General features: G+C 52.0%; 1 protein-coding gene across 1 annotated transcript; it reads left to right on the top strand.

The window, feature by feature from the left end:
* The first annotated feature begins 1208 nt into the window (after positions 1-1208).
* On the top strand, positions 1209-22765 carry Col9a3 (collagen type IX alpha 3 chain). Its single transcript, XM_021645494.2, has 32 exons — positions 1209-1308; positions 1814-1882; positions 3015-3050; positions 3579-3650; positions 4257-4310; positions 5393-5428; positions 5672-5695; positions 5932-5985; positions 6342-6395; positions 6708-6749; positions 7682-7738; positions 8158-8211; positions 8899-8952; positions 9215-9268; positions 9494-9547; positions 10029-10082; positions 10804-10857; positions 11502-11555; positions 11664-11717; positions 12198-12242; positions 12342-12395; positions 12802-12855; positions 13446-13499; positions 13622-13693; positions 15217-15252; positions 15918-15962; positions 17069-17101; positions 17274-17420; positions 17536-17590; positions 18181-18363; positions 20684-20761; positions 22192-22765. Exons 1-32 carry the CDS (start codon positions 1243-1245, stop codon positions 22380-22382), a joined length of 2043 nt encoding a protein of 680 aa, XP_021501169.1. The 5' UTR covers positions 1209-1242; the 3' UTR covers positions 22383-22765.
* The last annotated feature ends 477 nt before the right edge of the window (positions 22766-23242 follow it).

The raw sequence follows: 23242 nt of genomic DNA, 5'->3' as shown, positions 1-23242 counted from the left end.
CCTGAAGAGGTGTTTGGTTATGTCTGACTGATTGAGGGCAGGGCTTTCTGAGCTCCTCTTCCATTCCATGTACTTCCACAAGTTCCTGCTGCACAGCTGAGCAGATAGCCGGTGCTTGAGACTGGAGTGAGCATCTCCTGTTAGCAGGTGAAAGCCACAGCTTGCTCAATTTGCTTATAATCACATTCACCCATACCCTTATCCACTCTATTGCTAATTCCCATCACGTGATCCGTGATCCCTGCCTGCAGCCATGACGCTTCTACCACATCCTGTAAACCCAAAGCCATGTTTCAGATTCCTAGAAAGGACTGGTAGGCTGGGGCCCTGCAGCTTTGGTAAGCCCCATAGGTGATTTAGGTGTTTGAAAGATTAAGAGAAGGGGCTAGAGAGTTAGATGAACAGTTCAGAGCGTTTGTTATTCCTGCAGAGGACCCAGGTTCAATTCCCAGCATCCACATGGAGACGCACAACTTTATCTGTGACCTCTGCGGGCATCAGGCATATACATCATGCACATACACACACACATGCAGGCAAAACACTCACATACACAGCCTAGTAAAATAATCTGAAGGAGGGATAATTTAAGGGGTAGATCGCTGCTACGGGAGAGCCTGCTTCCAGGTGCCAGTCCTAACACTTTATCTCCAGCACCCTTGATCTTCATGCTGCTGCTTTCCTCTTTTAAGTTGGCCATCTTGCTCCCTCCTGAGGAACAGGATACAGCCTAAGAGTCTTTCCAATGGCGTCCATATAGGACCCGTCCAACCCAATCCCCACCAGAACCTGGTTCCAAGCGTAAGAGAGGGTGCTGGGGTGGTTAGCATGAAGTGCTGGGCTGTCTCTATACGGGAACCTTACCATGCATGGTAGGCAACAGAACTTACCCACCGGGGTCCTCCTGGGATATGGGCAGCTTGGGTGTGCCCTTCAGAATTCCTAAAAGATGCCCTTCTCTTGGAAAGGGGTGGAAGAGAAAAGAGTCTTTCTTGTGTGCTGAAAGGTGCGTGTGTAACGCGCCGTCCTGGGATAATTTTAACTCAGAGGAGGGCCAGAAAATGTTGCTGGGTTTTTTCTTTCCAGCCCACACGGCGCCCCGCCGGCCCAGGTGGGCCTGGCTGAATGGGGGGCTTGTGTACGGGCGGGGCGGGGCAGGGCGGGGCGCACGGCCTCGCACCGCCCCCAGCCCCTCTCCCCACCCTGCTGCCCGGCGCCAGCCGCCCAGAGAGCCTGCCAGCCATGACCGGAGCGCCTGCCCTAGCCCTGCTGCTGCTGGGGCAGCTTCTGACGGCCACCTCTGCGCAGGTGAGCGCGGGCCCGCGGGTGCTGACGGGGTCGGGGATAGGGCCAGACGTCGAACCGTGCAACCTGGGACAGCTCGAGCCCCCTGGGCCAACCCCTGAGTCCCGCCACCGCGGACCCTCGAGGACGTCTGTGGCAACCTCGCCGCCGCCTTGCTCCGGCTGGCGAGTTCTGGTGATGCAGCTGAGCCTCATCGACACCAGGCCACATCAACCATGATCCTGGCTCCCACTTGTCTTCATCCAACCGGGTCAGGCCAAGCGCTGCTACTATGCTCAGAACACACAATGTTGCCTTTGTTCCTGGAGACTTCCTGCGGGGCCCGGCGCAAGAGAGGATAAACTGCCTCCGCGCCAGGCTCCAGCGCAGGAGACTTGGGGGTTTTCTAAGGCAGGCAGGGAGGAGGGTCATGGGCCACGGCCCCAGAGTTATTTGGGCTGGACAAGATGGGACAGGAGGGCTGACATGCTGGAAAGGAAAGCTACCTAATAATTTATCTCAATTTCAGAAAGTGGGACCTCGAGGCCCCCCTGGTCCTCAAGGGCCTCCTGGGAAGCCCGGCAAGGATGGCATCGATGTGAGTTGGGAGAGGAATGGGGAAGGTACCCTGAGACTCCTGACCTTGTGAACACAAATCCAAGCCCCTCGTCTGGGAGCTAGGGTGACACCGGGTACCTCAGTGGGGCTGAAAGGACCTCGTTTCCTCTTTGGGGCAGATCCTGGGGTACAGCTGACAGGGTGGCCCATGAGGTACATGTGCCCCTGTACTCTAGGAATGTGAGACACGTTACTTTGGGGACACGGGGGTCTTGTTGGGGCTGAGAATAGAGCCAATCTTGGAGGGGGCTGGGAGCCATCTCAGCCTCAGAGATGGTGTCTTTTGAGTGTATCCTCCAGTTATGGCTTAAACAGTTTGGGGAGGCAACTGAAATCTTGCAGCTCGACCCTACCATGTCCCATTATCTAGAGTGGAAAGGTTCTCATGGGGCCTTCTCCAAGAAGGGCAGCCTCCAGTCATTCGTGTTGTTCCCCTAGGGACTCCACAGAGGGCTGTGGGAAGCTACACCGAGAGTACCCCGACCTCTTCTCAGGTTCCCAAGAGTCCCAGAACCTAGCTCAGCAGTAATGGCCACAGGCTCCCTCACACCCCTCCTGGGCGACCATGTTGGACCTAGGTGGCTCAGGACCTTTCCCTCTGAACCCCTCCGCTGTAGCTGAGCATCCAAGTTGTAAGGCTCCTGCTTATGATGGTCTTAAAGTCTCATTGAAAAGATTCAGCCACCCTAGCAGGTGTCTGTGGAGAATGGGGCCGGTGGGGATACCTTTATGGAAAATGGGGGAGGAAGTGCCTTCTCCTGAACAGATGGAGTCAAGAGGTTGTCATCTTGCCACAGTCACTTTCTATACAGCTCCTAGGTTGGTCAGAGGGACTATGGAGTAGTTCTTGGAGGCTGTTGTACCCCAGGGTTCCCAAGTGATCCCCAAATGCTATGTGGATGAGCCAATTTGTAGTTCACCCCATCCCTGGCTACACTTTAGAGGAAAGACCCTCCATGTATAGATGAGAGGATCTGGGGACCCCACAATGTCTCCATGGGCCAAGCTTCCAGGCCTGGATTGGAGACTGGCCCAGTTCTGGGTGGAGTGGCGGGGGTGGGATGGCGCTTCCTATTCTCAGGAGTTACATGTGGTCATTTTCATTTTCACAGGGAGAAGCTGGACCTCCAGGTCTGCCTGGCCTTCCAGTAAGTCTCCCTGGTTGGAAAAGAGGCTTTTTCAGCTTGCAAGGGAAAGATGAACACAGAAAACAAAAGATCATTGATGCCCAGTCCTCACTTCTCTGGGCCTGAGGGCAGAGCTGGACGTGGATGGGAGGAGAACATATGGGATTCTGCTGGGTCTCGCTAGAAGCTCTCTTTGTGCCAGAATTCAGATAAGCCAGAGAAGGGAGATAGTACAGCCCTGTAGCCTCTCCCCGCTGTGCCTCTGAGGGCCTCTTACCTTGGCTGAAGCTCCCGAGCCCACTGGCATTCCTCCGGTACAGTGACCTGTTTGTCTTTTGCTGGGGGTGCTGGATCTGTTTGGTGAACATCCAATAGATGCAGTAGAAGTGGGGCAGTCTTCTGGGGACCAGCAGAGCAGCGGGGTGAGGATCCATGGCTGGCTAATACCCAACATGGAGACGGCTTGTCATCCTTGATGGGGGCTAAAGCTTAGAGCCAAATACTTCTTGCATAACTTTGTTTTTTTTTTTTTTTTTTCTTCCTACCCAGGGACCCAAAGGAACCTCAGGGAAGCCGGGGAAGCCAGGAGAGGCAGGACTGCCAGGACTGCCTGGCGTGGATGTGAGTGTACCCTCCCACTGCAGCCCTACCTCACCTCACCCCTGTCCCAGCCCAGCCCAGGGTCAGGCTTTCATTACTATTCTGCAGCTGGGCTTATTCAGGCAGGAAACCTTGTCCTGACAGAAGTTACAGTAGTTCCCAACGGGGGTCCCTGGCCTTCATCCCAGACTCTGCTGGTTCCTGGCTGGGACAGAAGCAGCTTCCAGTAGTTAGAGGACCTGTCAGCTCTTACTGATCCAAGAACAAGTGCCCATTGTCAGGCTTCCTGCACATACTGCCCACACGGGTGTTTCTCCAAGCCCCCTGATGCCTTGATGGATAGTGGTGTAGGCAAAGCCCTAGCCCTGGGACTCGCCAGGCAGGATCTGGGGACCGAGCTGCTGGACCTGTTTAATCATCACAGGGCTTGGCAACCGATTTTTTCATGTGCTGGCCCCATCCCCTCCTAGAGCTTTGGGTACACCATGTGTACTGGGAACCACTCAAGAGTGGTCTATGCCTCTGGATTCATAGTTTAAAAAGTGCCTGTGGCTCATTCTTCCCATGGCATGGTACGTGCTTCTCATTTGGTAGCTTCTTGAAGCCAACCTCTGCCTCCCTCTCCAGGGTTTGACGGGGAAGGATGGACCTGCAGGACCCAAAGGTGCTCCTGGGGAACGGGTGAGTATCTTCATTCCAGTGGCCGCCGTCCAGAGGTAAGGTTCCCAGATGGTTTACACCATCAGGATGGAGGCTTTGTGGATGATGTCCTGACTGTCCATGCTGGGCCCTTTCCCGTCGCTCCATTTCAGGGGAGGATACTGAGTGGACAGGTTCTGGGCCCTCCTCCCCCAACAATCCCTCAGCTACACCTGGTCACTCATCTTGGCATTCAGACCATGGCAGGGGAAGTGGAGCGGTGATGGGGACACAGATGGGGATGAGCCCCAGGTGACTCTCCTCTCGGTGTCTCTGGCCCATAAGGCCCTGGGTGAACCAGCACAAGCAGAGTCATAACACATCCCCTAAGTCTGACCGTCTTCACGGAATCCCCCCCCTCCCCACCACAAACACCGCTTTCACTAGCAAACTGGCTCTCCCTTCCCACTGCTTCTGAGGGCAGAGCTGTGTTCACAATTCTACTTTACCCCAGGAGAGGTGGTCATGAACACAAAGCACCCCAGAGAGCAAGAGGGGTGCGTAGGACACCAGGAAGTAGCTAGCATGGGGAACTTAGGTGTGTGGAATGCCTGAACAGAAGCAAGTAGCTGGTGGCCAGCTGGGCTGCTGGGGCTTAACCGGGAGTGGGTCCCAGACTCTCTGGGGGACACTTTGACTGCAGTGGAAGGACCAGCGAGTACCTTCTTCTTGGCAAACCAGTCATTTCAGACCCTGTCTGCCAAGCTGATAGTTTCCTCATATAAACTGAGGCCTGAGGTTGTCAGCAACCTTTGCAGGCTAGTGTTAGCCCAGGCTAGTGTTGGAAGACAGTCTGGTGTCCCCAGCTGTGTGGCCCATGCCTGTGTCTTGCCCTCCTGTTGGTTCTGCCCACTCACTAGCAACTTTCTTGGTCATGCTTTTCATACTCACCCAGGTTTCCAGGACAGCAGAACTTCACACAGCCTCAGTTTTCCATAGAGATTTCTCTTTCTGATCCCCACCTTGACAGAGTTAAGACTTAGGCTCCAAAGGAAAAAACTGGGTTTGCAGACAAAGGGTAGAGTTTCTTTTCTGTATACTCTGACCTCTGTTTTTCTATTCAGGGAAGTCTGGGACCCCCAGGGCCACCAGGACTTGGGGTAAGTATTATCCTCTCCTCCCCATGGGGTTTTCATTGTAGAGGGGTATCCCTGGGGTCCCTTGCAGCCTTTCCTGTGGCCTTGGGTCTAGCCTGGAGGCCTGGTGCTTTATCTGGGCTATGACCTCTGAATTAGTGGGGTGGTTCTCCTAAATCAGGTCCTCACTCTCCCTGGACCCTACCCTATATTGCCTTGTGGGTATCAGGGCTAACCTGTGCTCTGACCTTATTTTTGTCTTTGCAGGGCAAAGGCCTCCCTGGACCTCCTGTGAGTACTTATGACCCCTTGGTCCCTCCCAAGTACATAAGTTTGTTCCCAGAGCAGCCCTCACTGAAGGCCACTTTGTCTGGGATATCCCAGAGCATGGCAGAGTGGTCTTCTTAGGGCACCGCCTGGCTGCTTCACACATGGAATCCTAGCCTTTCAAAGGGCAGGCAGTCCTGGTGGGATTCCCTCATTCAGGGTCACCGGTTGCCCATCTTCCTCTTTTTGACCTCCTCCAGGGAGAGGCAGGAGTGAGCGGCCTCCCAGGTGGGATCGGTCTGCGTGGTCCCCCGGTGAGTGACTGCTCCCTGCACCCTGCACCACCACTGCATGGATGCATGTAGTCTCCATACCCACACTTAGCTGGAGGCTCCTGCTCCTTCTCTTACTCACCTTCACCCTGTCCCCTCCCTTTTCCCTGTACGTTCTCTCCTCACTGTTCCCTTCTTGTCTCCAACGCCCTGCTTTGGTGGGCACTGACAGAAGCCCAGACAGAAAGGCATCTATGACTCAGGGTAGCAGACAGATGGATACCAACATGGCTTCAGTCAGGGAGGATAAAGGGGCCTGTAGTGTCCTCTGCTTTAGGGGAAGCTGGTGGCCTCACTCAGTAGGGCAGACTCAACTCTGAATCATGAATCCTCCATAGGGACCCTCTGGACTCCCAGGCCTGCCTGGCCCCCCAGGACCTCCTGGACCTCCTGTAAGTACTGCGGAGGGACCCCTGTCAGACATCCTAGACTAACTGGGCTCAGCCCCACCCTAATCCCTGCCCAGGCTCTGGGTCATTCCCCAGAAGCAGATGGGAGACAGAGGTTGCTATAGCATTCAAAGTCACCCTGCTCCGAGGACAGATGATTTCTCTTGTCACCAGCCCTACAGATGGGTCATCAGTGCCTTGCACTGGCCACCGGGGAGATCGGATTGAAGATTTCAAGCCCTCTGTTAGATCAGAGTCAAGAATAGAGAGGGTGGGAGTGTGGATGTACACCAGCTCTCTCTCTGTATGTTCAAGGGAAACCCTGGAGTCCTCCCTGAAGGTGCTACTGATCTGCAAGTATGCATTTGTGGTGATTATGGAGGGGTGGTGGGGATGTCCCTGCTTCGAAGGAGGAGTCTTATGGGAGGCCACTGTGTGGCAGGAGGGGGAGGGGTGGGGTGGGAGGTGGGAGTGTCTTCCAAGAGAGCATTTCTACCCCCAGAGGGACCTGCTTCCTTGGGGACTGGGCTCTGCAGATAGCTCCAGGCACATGCCTACCCTCATCTTCTGTGCTCACCATCTACATCTGTGTTGTCCCTAACAAAGCTACTAGTCACAGGGAGGTGACACCTAACCCGTACAGTTCCACCAGGCGGCATCTGCTTTCAGTCATAGGTGGTAAGCAGTCGCTGCCCGGGGTGACTAACAGGCTCAGTCTGTTGCTGGAGGTTTCCAGGTCTCTCCGCCCTTACTCAGCATCCCCGGCATTCCCCTGAGAAGGGGAAAGTAGGGTTCTTCTAAATGAGGATGGGGCCAGTGGGTAAGAAGTCAACAGTTCCACTATGCACCCAGGCTCGACCTGGCCAGTTCAGTGTGAAGTGTGATAGAAATCTCCACCAGCTTCCTGGTGTCTGGCGTGGGATATGCCATCAAGCCAGAGTATTAGTGCCATTGGTTGAGCTCACGTGGCATTCCTCCTAACAGCCACCAGGTGCTTGGTCACAGGATGAAGGCCCCTTTGTGGCGCCTGCAGCCAGTATGTAAATAGCTGCTTTGAGGCTGCCTGTCTGTAGAGAAGTCTGTGAGGGATGGTGACTGGCTGCAATCCAGCTCCCCACAGTCGCCACACCTCATGCCCAGCACTGAATGGGGCCCTGTCTAGGCTTGTCCACAGTCTCTATCACTGGCGAGATGGTCCTTTTCAGTTCTCCTACCCGCTTGCTGATGGTCTCTCTTGGGGTCCTGCCTCATTTGCCTTGGAAGGGTCTGATCCTTCTCCTTTTCAACAGTGTCCTGCCGTCTGTCCTCCAGGCCCTCCAGGGCCCCCGGGAATGCCAGGGTTCAAGGTGAGTGGGCAGTTGGAGGCGAAAGGCTGGGTGCACTTCTCCACTGACAGAGTCCGTTGGGCCCCCACATGCTGTGGAGTCTGGGGTTTTAGAAAGTCTGACTAGATTCAGTATTGTCAGTGGGGAACTGAACTGCCCATGAAGTCATCCTGTCTTCTCTACTGAAATGGCACACTGGAAACTGCTGTGGCCAGAGGCCAGAGGGGGTAGAGACAGATATGAGACCTTCCTCCCGGGAGCCCTTGGGAAGCATAGTCACAGATGCTCTTGGGCTGCAGTTTCCCTATCTGGTTCCAGGCCTTGGACTCCAAATGTCATGGTGCTGCTCTCACTGACAGCCTGTACAGACCTTGATTCTTCGTAGGCAGGTGGGAGACATTCATGAGTATGGGGACTGTGATTTCCATGTTTGTTTTCAGGGGCCTACTGGCTACAAGGGGGATCAAGGAGAAGTTGGCAAAGATGGTGAGAAGGTAAAATGCTGTCCACGTGTGGGTTACTGACCTAGAAATGTCAGCCATAGTGGGAGTGGTGGCTGGGTGGTCCTGGGACTCCATAGAAGGAAGGGAATGGGACCTTCATGGGCTTCCTCTGGGTACCTGCTGCTGGTACGTCCTCATGCAGCCTGGCTAGTCAGAACCAGGTGACCTGGAAGAGTCCTTTCATGTAAACAGATTCTTCCCTCCCCTGTCTGACCTCATGTGGAAGCTCCTGTATGCTGAGGATCCCAGAGGACCCTTGGCTCTGAGCCTAAAGTGTTCATAGAGGCCTCTGCTACTCATACAGTGGCCACTGTCCTACAGGGCCCCTGCCTATGCTTCCTGCATGAGGGAAGAGGGCTGGGATACCCTTCTGATGGTAGGAGTGGCTGAGTACCAATTGCTCCATGTATAGTGGGTACTTCCCCTCTTGACCAGGAGGGGGTGCCTAAGAAGGCCTGGGGGCTTTGCTTGAACAGAGACCTCATGATCCTGCCCAGGCAGTGGTGAGGCCTTTTTTACAGCTATCAGCAAATATCCCCCACCCAATTCGACCTCTGTGGCTCAGCTGTGAAGTAGGAGTGGTGCTTATCGTGGTTCAGGCTCACGGGAGGGGACCAGTGGACAGTGGAAGATGTAGAAGTAGGATGAACTGGTTGACTACTGCTTCCTCTGTTATAGGGTAATCCTGGGCCCCCTGGGCCTCCTGGTATCCCAGGCACCGTGGGGCTACAGGTGAGACTGGGGAGGGACCAGGGTGGTGAGGTGGAAGCCCCTTTGATGGGCACCCCAAGGAGATTTGGTTTAAACTCCAGGGATAGTTAACCAGTCATCCAGGCTGACACCAAGGCTGGTGTTGCTCCCTCCAGGGGCCTTAGCTTAAGTCAACACTTTTAGAGAAGATTCCAAGCCTTGGGGCACTTGGAGGCAAGGCCTATGGTAGTGTTTTAGATACATGTACTGTCTGGGCACTGTAGCTCTGGTTCTGTCCCTTCAGGGCCCACGAGGATTACGAGGACTTCCAGGGCCTCTTGGGCCCCCTGGGGACCGGGTAAGTGCTGCTGGTTCCATGGGGGGCTGTGGGTCAACTGAGGTCAGCCCTGGTAGTTGAATGCCTGGGATGGTCATATGCAGACTCTATTGGGGCTCAAGATAAAAGAGCCTCAGCAGCCAGCATCACAAGACACCTCCTGCCTAGCAATTTGAGGCTGGGCTTGAGCCTCCCTCTGGGTATCTACCCTGTGGGAGGACTTCAGGTGCCTTCTCTCCTTCACAGGGTCCCATTGGGTTTCGGGGGCCACCTGGGATCCCAGGACCACCTGGGAAAGTGGTATGTATCTATCTATGCTGGAGGGTGGACCTCTTACCAGCCCAGACCATCTGACTCCTCTTCCCCACCGTCCTCCTGCTGATTCACATATTTGCCATCATTTGTTCCACTGGGCTGGTCCCTAGCTCTGTCCCAGGATGAGCTGTCCGTAGACACATGGGGGACTCAGAACATACCAAGGGGTAGTATATCTGCGAGGTTCAGGACACGTGAGAAGTGGCATAAGGCATGTGGTATGCCTCGCTGATAGCACAGCTGGAGCATGGCCCATCTGGGCTTCACGAGAGATCTGCCTCCTTTGTTGTCTGGATACAAGTTGGGATGGGCTTAGCGTGTCACTGTCCCATGTGACCTTCTACAGCAGGAGGTTGCTTCTGACTGGTCTAGAAGACTAAACCAGGCAAACCCGGAGGGGCTTCAGTCAAGAGCCACAGCTTCACTGTGTTGCTAACACCGTCCCTACCCCCTTGTTATCTTTTAGGGTGACAGAGGTGAAAGGGGTCCAGAAGGGTTCCGTGGACCCAAGGGTGACCTGGTAAGTGAGAGGGAGCTTTGCTCTCTGACTTTTCTGTGAAGAGCCTGATATAATTCCTGTAGGTGGGGGTGGATAATATTTAGAGGGTCCCTGCCAGGCACATGAGGACTCTCCATGCTATGCCCTATCCTGGAAGGAATATAAGCTGCTAAAAATGGGGCCTGGACCTGAAGGGTCCCAGCCCTTTCCCTGCCCCCTTCAAGCACCCAAAGCCCATATAGGAGACTTTGAGTCCCTCCAGAGCAGCCAGCAGTGAGAAGCTCCAAGCAGAGGCTGGAGCATGGGGCCCTGAGCTCAGATCCTGCTCCAGCCCAGCCTTGGATGCTAGGCAGGTAGTTTCCTCCCTCCACTTCACAGATGGAAGCTCTGCAGTGAGGCACCAGGCATCTTCTGATCAGAAATGGCTATCACCAAACATTTGCCTCTGGCAGCCTTCAAACCTCTTCTTGCCCACCTAAGACTAGTGTTTGAGTAGTGCTGAGGTGTCCACAGCTCCTCAGCTGCAGCTCCTCAGCTGGCCATATGCCGCAAGAGGCTCTGGTAATGGAACTTATCTCCCCTGGTTGGGGTGAGCCATGACGCTGTCTCCAGTAGAAGCAGAGTATACCTCATGTCCCAAAAGCTGGGCATGTGTGGCTTGGCCTGTGGGGACATGATGGGGCAGGATGTGATCTTCCTTGGGGTCTCAGCTGCAGCTGCTTCTGTCCCATGTTTTCTTTAGGGCAGGCCTGGTCCCAAAGGAATCCCTGGAGTGCCCGGACCAGGTGGAGAACCGGTGAGTATCTCAGACGGTGTCAAGCATGGTATCGTGGCCACACAAACTACCACAGCAGGGCTTCCCCCCTCGGCTGAGCTATTGCCACGAATGTAACCATTCTCCTTAGGTTCTCTTTCCACAGTCCTTTCCATTCACAGGGCCCGGCACCCTCAGCATTCCCAGAAACCCATAGCAGCACCTAGCAGCCCCAGCACCCACCAGCCACTTCAGTGCTCCCCAACAGCACCCACCAACTGCTCTAGCAGCCCCAGGAATTCACAGACTTCCCAGCAGATTCCAACATCTTCAGCAGCACCTGACTGCTCCCAGGCAGCCTGAAACTCCTCCCACAGCAGCTCACATCTTCCTTTTGCTCCAGCCTGATGTTCTGCAGCTGCTGTAACCCTACAGAAATCTAGGATCAGGCTTGTCTGACACCTGAGAAGAAAGGGTGATAGAACCAGCAACACAGAGTTGGGGGGTTATGCAGAGGGATCTGGACATCCTGTCTGCATACTCCCTTGAAGGGTCTCTGAGGGTAACATATAGTCACCCAGCCAGAAAGACAGCCACTGTTGGGGACTCAAGAGACACTTTTGATTGATGGGGTAAGAAGGGGTGGTTCTCTGTCTGAAGGGCCTAACACTGTCTTTTGTCCTTAGGGCATGCCAGGCAAGGATGGCCAGGATGGTGTGCCAGGACTTGATGGCGAGAAGGTTGGTGCCTGACAGGATGCTTGCTGAGAGGAAGTAGAGGAGGAGTTCAGCTTCCCAAGGCTCTGGCATGATATTATTTTTCCTCATACCCAATCACTGTCCTTGCAGGGAGAGGCTGGTCGCAATGGTGCCCCAGGAGAGAAAGGCCCCAATGGGCTGCCGGTGAGTGCCCAAGCTAGGTAGGTTAGTTGCTCTGGGGTTAGCTCCTACAGTTGGCCTAGGATCTGATGGGACCTGGCACAGCCCTGGCACAGACAGGGGCCTGCTTTACCATGTCTGTAACCACCACCACCACCACCACACACACACACACACCATGCAACAAGTGCAGATGAGCCTGTGCCTGTATTTGTCCTGGTTCTTGTGGACCCTGGGGGCCCTGCCTGGGAGGGTTGGTAGGGGTTCTGCATCAGGCTTTACCCCTGGGGTCATCTTTACTCTGTCTGGCCTATGCACATTTGCCATGTGACACTATGCATTCTCTGCACGCATGCCCTCTGCAGGCTCAGAAGTCTTGGCTCTGATGCTGGATCCCAGACCTGACCCTAGCCCTGGCACTATCCCCAACCCAAACTCCAGCCTTGACCCAGACTGTCACCTTGTCTTCAACTCTGAACCTGATTTTGTTCCTTATCCTGGCAGGGGCTCCCTGGACGGGCAGGATCCAAAGGCGAGAAGGGAGAACTGGTAAGTGGCTGCTTTCCCCCAGAGAGGGCAGGCACAGCATGCAGTGCTCTGGTGGGGGACAGAGGGGACATAGCATTCACTGCCTTCTCACATCCATAGGGTAGAACTGGGGAGCTGGGTGAGGCTGGTCCCTCTGGAGAGCCAGGTATTCCTGTGAGTATCCACAACCGTTCCCTATGTGTATATGGGAGGATCCTGCCCCTCCCCCTCCCCCTCCCCCTATGTGCACACAAGGACACTACTCCTCCAGTGTGTGCACAGGGAAGCTCTGCCCCTCTCCACATGTGTATAGAAGCACCTTGCTCCATCCCATGTGTAGGCAGGGGCCCTGCCCTTCCTTTCCCTTTGTATATGGAGACTCAGCCTTGTCTGTGCATGCTGGGGGCCGGCCCCTCCCCACATTGTGTACACAGGGCCTCTGAGTAGACATGTGGACTCCACCCCTTTTCTGTACATACAAGGGACTCTGCTCTTCCCCCCCACCATGTGTACATAGGGACCTTGCCCCTTCTCACATATGTCCAAGGGAATCCTGCCCTCACCTTTTCTTTCCTTACAGGGAGATGTTGGTGTTCCAGGGGAGCGTGGTGAGGCTGGTCACAGGGGCTCAGTGGTGAGTGGGAGGACATAGCCTCTCCCCCCCCAGGCATGGGAACAGAGACATGGTTTATGGGCAAGAAGTGGTAGCACTTGGGGTATATAGACGGGCCAATTCCTTGAAGCCTGAGAATGGTAGGAGATGGGTGAATCTTCCCTTCTAACTTCACCCTCTGGAATAATGGTGTTGTGCTGGGTTACCCTAGCCTCAGATTATTTATGCCACCGTGCATCTTATACCCGGGAAATATGGATGGAAATTCATAAGCCTATAACAATAGAAATTCCCAAGTACTATAACCAGTGGACTCAGTCTTCTCTAGGGCCCTATGGAAGGCCCTGGGCGTCAGTGCCTGACACTGACTGAGTCAGCATGACAGTTTAGGTGTAGACTGTATGTAAGCCCTGAGATCTGCTCCCCGTACTTAATTGCCCCAGGAGCTGCCTGTTCTTATGCCTCCAAACCTAGTAACTTAGAGAGATGGCTCAAGACTCGTTCGCTGTCCACCCAGATCCCCACGGAGGCATAGCTGGGCTTCCTGGGCCACAAAGACTCTTAGGGACTCCATGGATCTCACAATATCCACTCATATCTTGATCTTTTAGGGGGCCCTTGGCCCACAAGGTCCTCCTGGTGCCCCTGGTGTCCGTGGTTTCCAGGTGGGTAAAAGTTGGAGTAATGGTTTAAGCCAGGGCAGCGAACCCTGGTTGGCTGGGGAAAGGAGGAATCCTGGCTGGTTCCCTGTGGGTGCTGACTAGCTGGGATCTTATCCAATCCACAGGGCCACAAGGGCAACATAGGAGACCCTGGCCTTCCAGGCCCGCAAGGCCTACGGGGTGATGTGGGTGACCGGGTAAGTGTCCTTCTCGTGTGCCTTCCTGCTCTAACCAGTCTACGTAGACACAAGCCAGCAGCAATCTGCTGCTTCCCAGGGACAGTGGCATTAACTCTGTGGCCAGGTACCCTTCATCCTTTTATTGCTCATTCTTCTGGTGTTCTTCCTGGGCAAGAGGGGATCTGGAATCTTCACTGCTCTACCACATGCCCCTCATGAGGTCCTAGAAGAACCAATAATTGGGGAGAAGCAGTAACTTGAGGCTCTAGGTCCTGAGCTTGCCTGTTGGGTGTGAGCTGAGACCGGAATGACCCCAGTGTTTCAAACATGTAACTTTCCAAGACTTTGCTGTTGGTTCTATAACTGCCAGGAGAGTTGTGGCTTCCTGGTTAGTAGGTAAGGCCTGGGGTCCCCTGAGAAGGGTCGTCTGGGGGTCTGGTCTGGGGCCTAGGCTGTACTCCAGGTCTTTAGGGATTATGTGATTGCTTTCTTGATCCCCGCTTGGCAGGGACAAAGCACTCCTCAAATGAGTACATGCAACTAATGGAGGCTCTACAGCACCACTACAGACCCAGGGAGCCACAGAAACTGCCGTCACACAGCAGGGACAGTGGTGCTTTATTAGCCTCTAGGCAGGAAATTCTGGGAGTTAGGGAGCTTGCCAACAACTCTGAGGGCTCTAAGCTAGTGGAGGGAAAAGCTTGGTGGTAGCAGTGCTGGTGTGTGCCCCAGTCCCAGTGGGAGGGAACTTTTTTTTTTCTTTCTTTCTCTTTTTTGGATACCCATGCAGTGGTGACATATCTATTTAATCCTAGTATTCAGGAGGCAGAGGCAGGCAGAGCTCTATGAGTTCGAGGCCAGCCTGCTCTACACAGAGAAACCTTGTTTTGTTTTTTGTTTGTTTTTTTTTTGGGGGGGGGGAGGAGATTTATTTATTTATTTTTATTTTATGTGTGTGAGCATTTGCCCACATGTATGTAAGTGTACCATGTGTGTACAAGAACCCAAGGATGCCAGAGGAGGGTGTCAGATTCCCTTGAACTACAGTTACAGATGGATGTGAACTTCCTGATGCTGGGAACTAAACCCAGGTTCTCTACAAGAGCAGCTGGTGCTCTTAACAGCTGAGCCATTGCTCCACCATTTAAGCACATACTCCAGCATTTAAGCAAATAGCTCTTTCTCTCTGTCTCTCATGTGCGTGTGTGTGTGTGTGTGTGTGTGTGAGAGAGAGAGAGAGAGAGAGAGAGAGAGAGAGAGAGTGAGTCACAGCCATTAGTAGCTGATTTAAAGAATTCATGTCCACTGAGAGTGATGGGCAGCTGCTTTTCAGAGCCTATGGAGCATGGATGGCTGCATGCTGCTTTTATCTATGGACTCGGTTTGGCAGCTGGGGTTGGGGTGCTAGTTCTAAGCCTCTTGGCATAAAAGGAATTTTTACACCCTACTAAAGGTGGGATTCCTGCCTCTGCTCTGCAGGGCAGTGATACCCCATGGGGATCCCTGGGATTTCTCTAATCCAGAACCTTCTCTCTGCCTAGGGTCCAGGAGGTGCCACAGGCCCTAAGGGAGACCAGGTGAGATGAAGTCCCATGTATGGTCAGGTCAGCTCTGCGCCATATGACTGTGGGTTTACTTTCAAAACTCTTGAGGGGCTTCTTCAACCCTTACTTCTCTCCATCTTGCTCCTCTTTTCCTCCACTCCTGCTTGGCATAGCCCTGGGCACCAAAAGGGACAGAGTAAGGTGCTTTACTGGGTACAAGCAGTTATTCGGATGATAACTATATGGCCTTGGATGGAGGGGGGGAAGCTACCACTGATTAAGGAAACTGGCTTTGTAAAAGGAGTAAAATCTGGGCTGTAAGACTTATGTTGCAAAAGCAAGTTAGAGCTGTGTGGCTTCCTTCTCTTTGAAGCCCTTCCCTCCCTGAAACAGTTCAGCGAGGATGGGCTGTGGTGGCTGCTGCGGCCCATCCTCAAAACGACTGCTTCCTCTCCTCTTGGGTGATCCAGGGCTTTTCCATGTAATACCGTCAAGGTGCTGAAGGCCTCACTGTGAAAATAAGTGACTTCAGTTTTGGAGTCCACTTGGGCTGTGGCTCTTGGGTTCTTGTGTTGCTTTGGGAGCTCCATCTAGTACAGGATCCTGGCCTGGACTCTGGCCTCAATCTTAGTATCAGTAATAGACAAGTGGCTTCAGGTGTGGAGGAGCCAACGGTAACCTTAGTTTGTCCTCCTCAGGGCATTGCAGGTTCTGATGGCCTTCCAGGGGACAAAGGAGAGCTGGTGAGTATGGCTGAACCCCTTACCACCAACTAAGAGCCACCTGGTCGGTTGGGGTGGGAACTGTTCCGTTGACGAGGTATCTGAGGATGGCAGGTAAGGTATGAATTGCCTAGGCTTTGCCGTCCCATTGTGTGGTAGGGGAGAGTGGGGCTCAGAAGACACCAGCAGCGTGAGGTGTAGAACTCCCCCAGTGCCTCCTCACATTCTGCCCAAGAAAATCACCCTTGCTTGAACTGGCCACTGCTGAGGTCTACAGAGAGAAAACGCCACTTTCACAGAGCTGGAACTTGAGCCTGTTATAAGGTAGAACTCACCTGACATAACCAGTCATTCACAGCTCTCCTGAAGGCACCAGGACTGCTTTGGGGCTCGCATGGAAAGGCCCTTTTTTGCTTCAGTATGGTCAGGGATTTCAATTCTTTTTGTCCACGCAACACAGAGCAAGGCTAGTTCGAGGGATCCTGCTCACAAGTAGCAACCGTTGGCCACTGTGAACCACTTATTCCTTTAATGCAAATGATCCCAGTTGATTGTTTTTTATTTTGGCAAATTCTTGACAGAGCCTTCGAAGCAGCCCCACCTGCCACTCTTAAACTGATGGAGTGGTAGGCAGTGGCTGTGTGGGACAGAGCCCCTGCCAGCTAGAAACCTCTGTGTGGTGCCAGTTACCATAGTGGTGAGCTAGTTGGGACCCTAACCATCTGCTCTTTCCTGCTTTATCTGTGGACAGTCAGCTCGCAGTTGTGAGCAGAGCCCATATCTGGGCTCAGTCAATCCACATACATACTTGGGGCTAATCATTTCTGAGGCCCCAGCTAGGGAAAGGCCCAACTTTCCAGGGTAGAGATGTTCAGCTCAGCATGTATGAAAAGGCTGGGAGGAGGCAGTCCAGACAGGTGTAAGAGCAAATACCATGCAGCCACTAAGATCAAATTTCAAGGGAAGGGTGTTAAAATTGCACTAGTAGGTAAAAGGGAAGGAAAAGCCTTGCTGATGTGTTCCTATGTGAGGGGTTTGGGTGCTATCCTCCACCGATCATGTGCTAGGTCAGTTTGTGGGGCCACTTCCACATGCCCCACAGTGAAAGCGTAACTTCCTCTTCACAGGGTCCTAATGGCCCCGTTGGACAAAAAGGAGAGGTGAGTACCTGGCAGATGCTTTTGTAACAAATCCAAGGAGCCCACAGGCGCCCATCCACCTCTGGGTGGGTAGTTACCTTGTAAGGTTCTGCCTAGGTGGCCAGTCACTCCTGAGGTCCAGGCCTTCCAAAGGAGGTCTTACTCTGACTTGCTTCCTCTTTTCTTTCTGCAGTCTGGCAGCCGAGGGGAACTGGGCCCCAAAGGCATCCAGGGCCCCAATGGCACCAATGGAGTCCAGGGTGTACCTGGTCCTCCTGGCCCACTGGGCCTCCAGGGGGTGCAGGGTGTCCCAGGAATCACAGGGAAGCCTGGCGTTCCGGTTCGTAGCTTTTCCTTCTTTTGTCGTGGGTTTAGATGATGGGTTTTGTGAACTAGCAATTGTATTGGGAATCAGATGGTGGGTCTGTCTGCTGATGAACCTGGGTGAATTTCAGGGCAAGGAAGCCAGTGAACAGCGCATCAGGGAGCTGTGTGGAGGGATGATCAGTGGTGAGTCTCCTGTGACTACCCCCACCCTCACACTGCTTCTGCCCTTGGCCACTGTCCTTCCCATCCTGCCTGACCTCTGACCTCAATGAGGGCTACCCTCTTCCCAGGGCTTAACATAATGCAGGATACTCAGAGAAGCCCCAACTAACTATTGAGGGCAACAGTTCCAAGGAAGAAGCTGGGTGGTGGTAGCACACGCCTTCTAATCTCAGCACTTGAGAGGCAGAGGCATGTGGATCTTTGAGTTGGAAGCCAGTCTGGTCTCAGTGAGTTCCAGGACTACACAGAGAAACCCTGTCTCAGAAAATAAACAAACAAAACAAAACAAAATAAAAAACAATTACAAGGAAGAAACCACTGTGTCCTTCGGCTGGGAGGGACACTTTTCCCAGTGGCTTGAACTTCTCCTTCCAGCATGTGAGGTGTTCCAAGGGAAGGAGACTCCTGTCTCGCCTCTAGAGCAGTTAATAGCCATTTTGGTCAGTAGTGAAAATTTCCTTCTGAAAGAGAGTTGGCTATGTTATACTTCGCATGAAGACGTTTTGCTAATCCTCTCTGAAGTACATGCTTGGCACCCTGTTTTCCCAAAGAGCAAATTGCACAGTTGGCTGCACACCTGAGGAAGCCCTTAGCACCAGGCTCCATCGGCAGGCCTGGTCCAGCTGGACCCCCAGGTCCCCCAGGCCCTCCAGGCTCCATTGGCCACCCTGGTGCTCGAGGTCCCCCAGGATATCGTGGTCCCACTGGGGAGCTAGGAGATCCTGGACCTAGAGGTAAGTAACTGACCCAAGCAAGACATGGTCATGCTGATGTGAGGGCACTGTCTCAGTCACATGAGGAAACCCTAGTTTTCTGCAGCACTCTCATGCTGAGATGTCTTCCTCCTAAGGTCCAGGGAAAAGAGAACCAGGGGACAGTCAGGTTCCATGTCACCTGAATGAGAGGTCGGCCTCGTGGTCATAACACCTGAGAACAACACGTTTAGGTTGGCCTAGGGTCCTCCAGCTCTACTGTCTACATGGCTCACCTAGAAATGCATAAAGATGCAGTCAACAATCTGGTTATACACCAGGACTTGGTCAGGGAGAGGGCCGGGCCTTTGTGCTTTGGGGGCCAGCACAGGTAATTTCTTACCAATTTGTGGGAAGCACGGAATCTTAAATGTGATATCTTTCTCCAATACCACCAGAACACAATTTGTTGAGGCTGTGAGCAATAAAATAGGAACCCACTTTCACTCAGGAGCCCAGACTTTCATGAAGACTGGTGGTACGTGACAATATCCATTGCAGAAGGCAAAAACAACTAAATTCAAGCTGTATTAAAGATGATGTGAATCAGGGAGCCCTTGGAAAGAAGAGACAGGATAGACTACTACCAATGTCATAGCCATGTTGCTGGAAGAAAGCTGGGGTACCAGACACAAACTGGGGGTTGTGATGACATGCTGTGTGAACTGATGGGCACCAGCCTTTTCCCAAAACCTTTGGAATTCATGTATTTAACAATGCAGACTTTTCAAGCCTCACATTGCCCTGATGACAAATTTGAATCCCTCATTCCACCTGGTTGATTGATTGGCCAATAGCTCCCTGCTTGGGAAAAGAATCTGTGTGGGAAGCGGTTCTGACTTCCTCATCATCTTCCAGGTTATGTTTTATGTTTTAAAACTTTTGATGTGGATGGATTCGGCGCAATTCGCACATCACTTTCACCTGTTTTTTAAAAAAATCCTTTGAGACTGAGGAATTTCAACACTAGAGAGCAAATATGGAGAATTCATCTTGTCTCAGTGCAGTGTCTGTCCCAAATCAACTTCCAAATGACTGTTTTCTCTGTCATTTCTCCTGAGTGTGGCCTTCTCAGGCATCCTATGTCACCTGGTGTCATGTGAGTGGCTGTCCTTTTTAAAAACATGTAGGATTTCCTACAATCTGGTATCTGAATTCCTTCTAGACTAAAAATAAAATTTAGGGTATTATGTGCCTGTATAGGCCATGACAGAGACACAGAGGTCCCAGGAAGCCTGCTAGGATGGTCACACAAACCTATTTTCTCTTTGAAGGTGGGCATGCCATGCTGTCCAGTCTGTGTGAGGCGCTGGGCACCTTTAATTTTCAGTGTGCATCAGGTTGCCATGAGCCCCTGTGGAGAATATATTTATCTGATTAGGCCTTCTCAAACACCAAGCACAAGCCATGGTCATTGTTGTACCCATTCTCGGAGACCTCCCTGGAAGCAGTTTTGAGACCTCTGTTGAGGGCCACCGCATGAGCCAATGGGCATCAGAAGGCATTAAAGCCGACACACTAGGGTAGCCTCTCCAGTCCACTGGCAGCTGCAGGCCACAGCACCACCCCTCACAGCAGTAGTGTATACTAGTCCAACAAGTAGCAATGCCCTTAGACTTGCATCATAATCCATCACACCTACATGTGTCCAGTAGCCAGAAACCAGTGCTGCTGTATTTCTGTTATTGGATGTTGTTTGCTTTTTATTTTTGGCTGTTCTTGAGGTGCTGGGAATTTAATGTATGGCCTCATGCATACTAGGCATGTGCTCTACCGTGGGGCTGTAGCCCCAGCTCTGTGACTATGACTCGACCAAAACAGACATAAAAGAGTTGAAGAATATTTAGGGGATATTTTAAAACACTCCAATGCCAGATGCAATCCTAGCACCTGAAGGACTGAGGCAGGAGGATCGCGGTGAGTTGGAAGTCAACCTGGGCTGCAGAGTGAGCTCCAGGCCTGGACCACAGACTGAGACCTTGTCTCAATAAAAATAAAGCATCCTTTGATAAGCCATGGGTCAAAACTCATGCTGAAAACATAAACACCAAACAACACAATTGTCTCAGAGTCATAAATATTTCAAACCAAACTAAAGTTCCACCAGTGATTTTGGAGGTGTCACCTGTGGTGGGGATGTGGGCATGCTGCTCTGGTCATACTTCCACTAAGCTGCGCTTTGGTGAACAGCCTCACTTCAGGAAATGCTTAAAAGCAGCAAGCTCTGTGAAAACGAGATGGAAAATGCCATCACCGTGGACAGGCAGCTACTCTAACACGGCTATTGCTTTCCATGCTGCAGGGAGCCAAGGTGACAGAGGAGACAAGGGTGCAACAGGTGCAGGGCTGGATGGGCCTGCTGGCGACCAAGGGCACCAAGGTAGGCCACTGTCATCACACAGTTCTGGGAAGGGGTTGGAAATGTTTTTCTCTTGGCAAAGTATTAAGGATCTGGTTAGGAACTGCTCTTATGATCTCTTTAGTATAAAAAATAAAATTTTTTTCTCCATCTAACTTCAGTTAAGTAGGTTTGGTTAACTTCTATCTTACTAAACATAATGTCTATTCCAGAAAATTATCTTTCTCTTAATTGGCCACATATACATTGAAGGATTTTATTTTTACTTTGTGTATGTGTGTGCCTATGTGCACACATGTGTGCCTATGTACATACAGCACACATATGAAGATCAGAGGGCAACTTTGTGGAGTCAATTCTCTTCTTTACATGGGTTATGGACATTAAATTCAAGTTACCAGGCTTATGGGCAAATCATCTTGACTGCCATGCTTTATTGTCTTAATGTAAAAAACTGAATGCTGTGGGCTAGGGGTGGTGGCACATACTTGTGATCTCAGCGCTGAAGAGGCTGAGGTAGGAGGATGAATTTATGCCATCTGCAGGCCTGCTGAGGAATTTTATCTGCACCGGTGTATCCCATGGAGCACTCCTCTCTGGGTTCCTCTAGCTAGTTATAGGGGCAGATGTGTTTGCGTGACCCTTGCCTTCTGTGGGAGGCACAGCCCCTCTCCTTTGTAAGACGCACCTTTCTTCCTCTGTGAGGTGCATTACCCTCCTTCATGAGGTACAGCCTCTCTGAAGCACAACTTCCCTTCTCTTCAAGGCACCCCTGTCCTGACTAATTTGTTCTCCCGACTATCCTGTTGGCAACTCTGGGCTGTTTCTCCACCTGTGGGGCCTTAAGTATCACCTCTAAGCTGCCACGCCCAGCTGTGTACTCACATTTGGGTCACCGCATGTTGAATGGTTATGCCCCACCACAACTAGCTAAAGCTCTCAACTTCCTCCCAGGCTGCCTGCCAAAACCAAATACGCTTTTAAAAAGATTTATTTATATATTTCATGTACATGGGTGTTTGTATGCATGCACATCCTTCCATCAGAAAATGCCATCAGATTCCGTGAGAATTAGATGAGACTACAGTTTTGTTTTAAGCTGCCTTGTAGGTGCTAGGAATTGAACTCGGAACTTCAGAAGAGCAGCAGTGCTTTTAACTGTGGAGCCATCTCTCTAGCCCCTCCAAATATGCTCTTGACGTATGCCCCACAAGCCCTTCTGAGCCCAGAGTGCAAGGTGCCTTCAGGACACTCTCTGTGGCTAGCCTGGCCTCAGCTGTACTTGCCCAGCCACCTGTCTTTGCCCTTTGCTCTTTTGGACTCTGTGCCTGAGCTCTTCATCTATGACCTCTTGCACTGTTCAGAAGTAAGCCAGTAGAATCTTCCCAGTATAGTGATGGCTACTGCTTTGGGGTTCTCATGGCCCCTAACTACATTCTCCTGGTTTCTAGGGCCTCAAGGTGTGCCTGGTATCAGCAAAGATGGTCGAGATGGTGCACATGGTGAGCCTGGTCTTCCTGGTGATCCCGGCCTTCCTGGAGCTGTTGGTGCTCAAGGAACTCCAGGAATTTGTGACACCTCAGCCTGCCAAGGAGCTGTGTTAGGAGGAAGTGGGGAAAAGTCAGGGCCTCGGAGCTCATAAACAAGAACTTAAGTAGGAAATGAATGATAATGCACTCTAACAGGCAACAGCGATCAGCCACGTGGTTATCAGAAATGGACAGTATGGCTGGCTACAGTTGGCTACGGGTCCTGGCCTGCTGCCTGGACTCCAGGAGCATCTACTGGCACCACTGGCACTGTCCCATCTGCAGAATTCATGGCAGCCCATTCATCTGTGACAGCGTACCTCAAATAGAGGCCTTAGGGATGGAGACTTAAAACCCAGCATCTGGGAGGGATGGAGTATCTAAGAGTTTTGTACAATTCCATGAGGTAAAAACACTCAAGAGACTTGTTTACATAACATTTATATAAAGCCTATGATAGACTGCCAATAAAGAGATCTGCTAACCTTTCAGATTAGCACTGGCTACACTGTGATGAAGGTGAAGAACTTAAGTGTCTGTTTCATCTGCTTTCTATTGCAAACTTAGTATCTCTGGTGCCCAGTATTTTTTGAAGCAACTGCACTGTGTCATTGTCACAACAAATAAAGTTACTCACTGGAAACCTGTTCCAAACATACAGTTTATTACACATAAAGCAATGACTCACAATATGGAAATGTGGACATTGAAGCAATCTACCGAGAAAATGTTTATGGGCAAAAGGAGCTTTAAAAGAAGTCTCTGGAAAATTCTTAGCAAAAAGTTTTAAAATGGCACACTGCATTTTCCAATACAGAATACCATGAGACTGGAAATAGGGGGTGACAGAACAAATGAAATAAAGTTTCCAAACCTCTTCTAGTTAAGAACAATTTACCTTCTTCCAATTGCTAAAGGGGGATATTTAAAATGTAAACAAAATAAGTAAACGGCAATGTTTTCTTTAGTCTTG

Source organism: Meriones unguiculatus, chromosome 4, assembly GCF_030254825.1.
Source record: "Meriones unguiculatus strain TT.TT164.6M chromosome 4, Bangor_MerUng_6.1, whole genome shotgun sequence".
Taxonomy (NCBI): Eukaryota; Metazoa; Chordata; class Mammalia; order Rodentia; family Muridae; genus Meriones; species Meriones unguiculatus.
Note: the sequence above shows the minus strand (reverse complement) of the source record. Positions and strands in the feature narration are given on the sequence as shown.